This window comes from Lepus europaeus, chromosome 18, assembly GCF_033115175.1.
Source record: "Lepus europaeus isolate LE1 chromosome 18, mLepTim1.pri, whole genome shotgun sequence".
NCBI classification, from domain to species: domain Eukaryota; kingdom Metazoa; phylum Chordata; class Mammalia; order Lagomorpha; family Leporidae; genus Lepus; species Lepus europaeus.
Genome location: NC_084844.1, coordinates 50915902 through 50918137, shown reverse-complemented (window position 1 = coordinate 50918137; position 2236 = coordinate 50915902). Strand labels below are relative to the sequence as shown.

The 2236-nt window shown below is 58.9% G+C and overlaps 1 protein-coding gene across 1 annotated transcript; it reads right to left on the bottom strand.

Annotated features, from left to right (window-relative positions):
• Positions 1-1343: 1343 nt before the first annotated feature.
• On the bottom strand, positions 1344-1987 carry C18H17orf114 (chromosome 18 C17orf114 homolog). Its single transcript, XM_062215676.1, has 2 exons — positions 1915-1987; positions 1344-1510 (listed from the first exon to the last, which is right to left on the bottom strand). The coding sequence occupies exons 1-2, from the start codon at positions 1985-1987 to the stop codon at positions 1344-1346; spliced, it is 240 nt and encodes a 79-aa protein (XP_062071660.1).
• Positions 1988-2236: the final 249 nt, after the last annotated feature.

Below are 2236 nucleotides of genomic sequence, written 5' to 3'. Positions count from 1 at the left end.
GCCTGGCTGCGTGCACACTCGCCCGTACACAGTCCTTTCCCTATACAGCAACCACAGCGATCCTTGTCAACATGCGACTGTTACTGCCCTGCTTCACATTGTCCAGTCTTAGCATCCCACCTGGAATAGTTCGGCTCTTTACAGGGCTCAGAAGACCCAGCAGCGCACTCGAGTCTCTGCCTTCTATTCTGTTGGCTAGAGCCTCTGGGGTTTTCACTTGTTATTTTCTGGCTGGAGCTGCTTTGGTGTTTTGTTTTTTAAATAACATTTTTAGAGCCATTTTGGGTTCATAGCAAAACTGCGTGGAAGGTGCAGATGTGCCGTGTGCTCCCTGCCCTCACAGGCACACCACCTGCCCCACTGTCAGCCAGCACGCTGCACTGCAGAGGCACGCACGTCGGAGGCAGTGAGCGTGAACTCACCTCATTCCTGTTTTCACACAGCAATGAGGCCTCGGCTCAAATGTCCCTTCAACAGAAAGGCCACTCCTGACCCCCTGAACCTGAAGAGTCACTACCCTCCCCCAGCCCACTCTCGATTACCCTGTTCCATTTTCTTTTTTTAAAGATTTATTTATTTACTTGAGAGAGTTGCAGAGAGAGAGAGTGGTCCTCCACCTGCTGGTTCATTGCCTGAGTGGCTGCAAAGGCCAGAGCTGAGCCAGGCTGAAGCCAGGAGCTCCATCCGGGTCTCCCACGTTTGTGGCAGGGGCCTATGTGCTTGTGTCCTTTTGTGCTGCTTTTCCCAGGCCATTCGGGAGCGGGGTTGGAAGTGGAGCAGCCGGGACACGGACCAGCGCCTGTGTAGGATGTGGTACTTTCTTCACCACAGCTTGTATAGCAGTCTCACACTGCCATGCTTACTTACCGAATGTCTGCCTCCCCCTGCTGCTAAGTCCGCTCAGGGAGAAGAGACCATGCCTCCTTCCTGGTGCATTCCTACACCTTCCCTGCCTGGCCGGGAGTAGGCACTTGATGCTTATCGATTGAATGTGCCCTCTAACCCCTCCTGCTGCCCTGCCCAGCCCCCAGTCTCCCCTAACTGCTGTCAACACACCAGTGCTGAAGCCAGGTTTCACCCAACTCCCTGTCCTGCAAGCCACACCTGGCGGCTGCCGCAGATCAGCTGCCTCACGTTCCGCAGTCCTGTGTCCCCACTGCCACCCCGTAATCCAGCCCTAGCCCCGTGGCTCCCACTGCTCCTCCCCCGCCACCCTCGGGACACACAGGGCTGGGCAGCTCTGAACACATTTAATGAGACGGTCATGAGGCACTTGTGGGGAGTCGGACACAGGGACCCCTGAGAAGCGGGGAGCAGGGAGGTCGAGGTCCTGGTTGTGCCCTTCAGATGGTGGAGTCGTTGGCGGAGGCCATGTCGTGCAGCTGGTGGCGGAAGGACAGTCGGGCTTTCCTGCTGAAGTAGGCACCAGCCCCCGGGGGGGGCGGCCCTCCCTCAGCCAGGACGGCGGCTGTGGCCGGGCCAGGAGCTGCAGGGGCAGCGGGATCCAGGCCTAAGAAGGAGAGGAAGAAGGGGTTGTGGGCCAGGACTCAACCGCCCCTGCCCACCCAGAGCGCGGGAGGACACCTGGGGGTCTGAGGAGTGGGCTGGCGGCAGTGAGGATGTGAACCGGGTGCTGAGACTGCAGGGCTGGCTCATGGGCGTGTGACCTGTGCAGCTCAGAAGGGCTCCCCCCAAAAGGGGCCCCCGGCTTGGTGTGGCACTCTGCAGTGGCCACTCTGACTGCACTGGACTCTGCAGAGCGTTTAACCAGTCCTGTGAGGATGTGAGGGACCCACCTCCCACCCAGGGACACAGATGCTCCTTCCCGTTGCTGGCTTGGGCATTTCTCTTTCTTCCCCTTGCGGCTGGCCGGCTGCCTGACCACCCTCCGTTTCCCTCAGTCAAGCCCCATACCTGTTCCTCTTTCAGTCCCTCGCTGTCTCCGGCACCCACACCATGGGAAACACCATGCCCCCTTCAGACCCATCTCTCAACACTGGAGGAGACTGGGGTGCTGGAAGTGGCCAGGAGAGCTCCAAGGAGAGGGGTGTGGCTTCCAAGCCCCCCCAACGTGGGCAAAACTACCACTTATCCCGAGCCTGCCTGGTGATTACAGGCGCCAGGGGATGGAGGGGGAGAGGAGCGCGGAGGGAAGGGCTGGAGAGACACTCCCACTCAAACAGTTACTTTTTTACCTCTTTAATTTTGGGGTTCTTTCTGATCCCCATGGAAAAGC

Bases quoted from the DNA above. Each gene is read 5' to 3' on its own strand.
- C18H17orf114 (XM_062215676.1), bottom strand. From the start codon at position 1,987: ATGGGTCTGAAGGGGGCATGGTGTTTCCCATGGTGTGGGTGCCGGAGA. The intron at 1,511-1,914 runs GTATGGGGCTTG...TCTCCTTCTTAG, and splicing joins AGGGACTGAAAGAGGAACAG to GCCTGGATCCCGCTGCCCCT.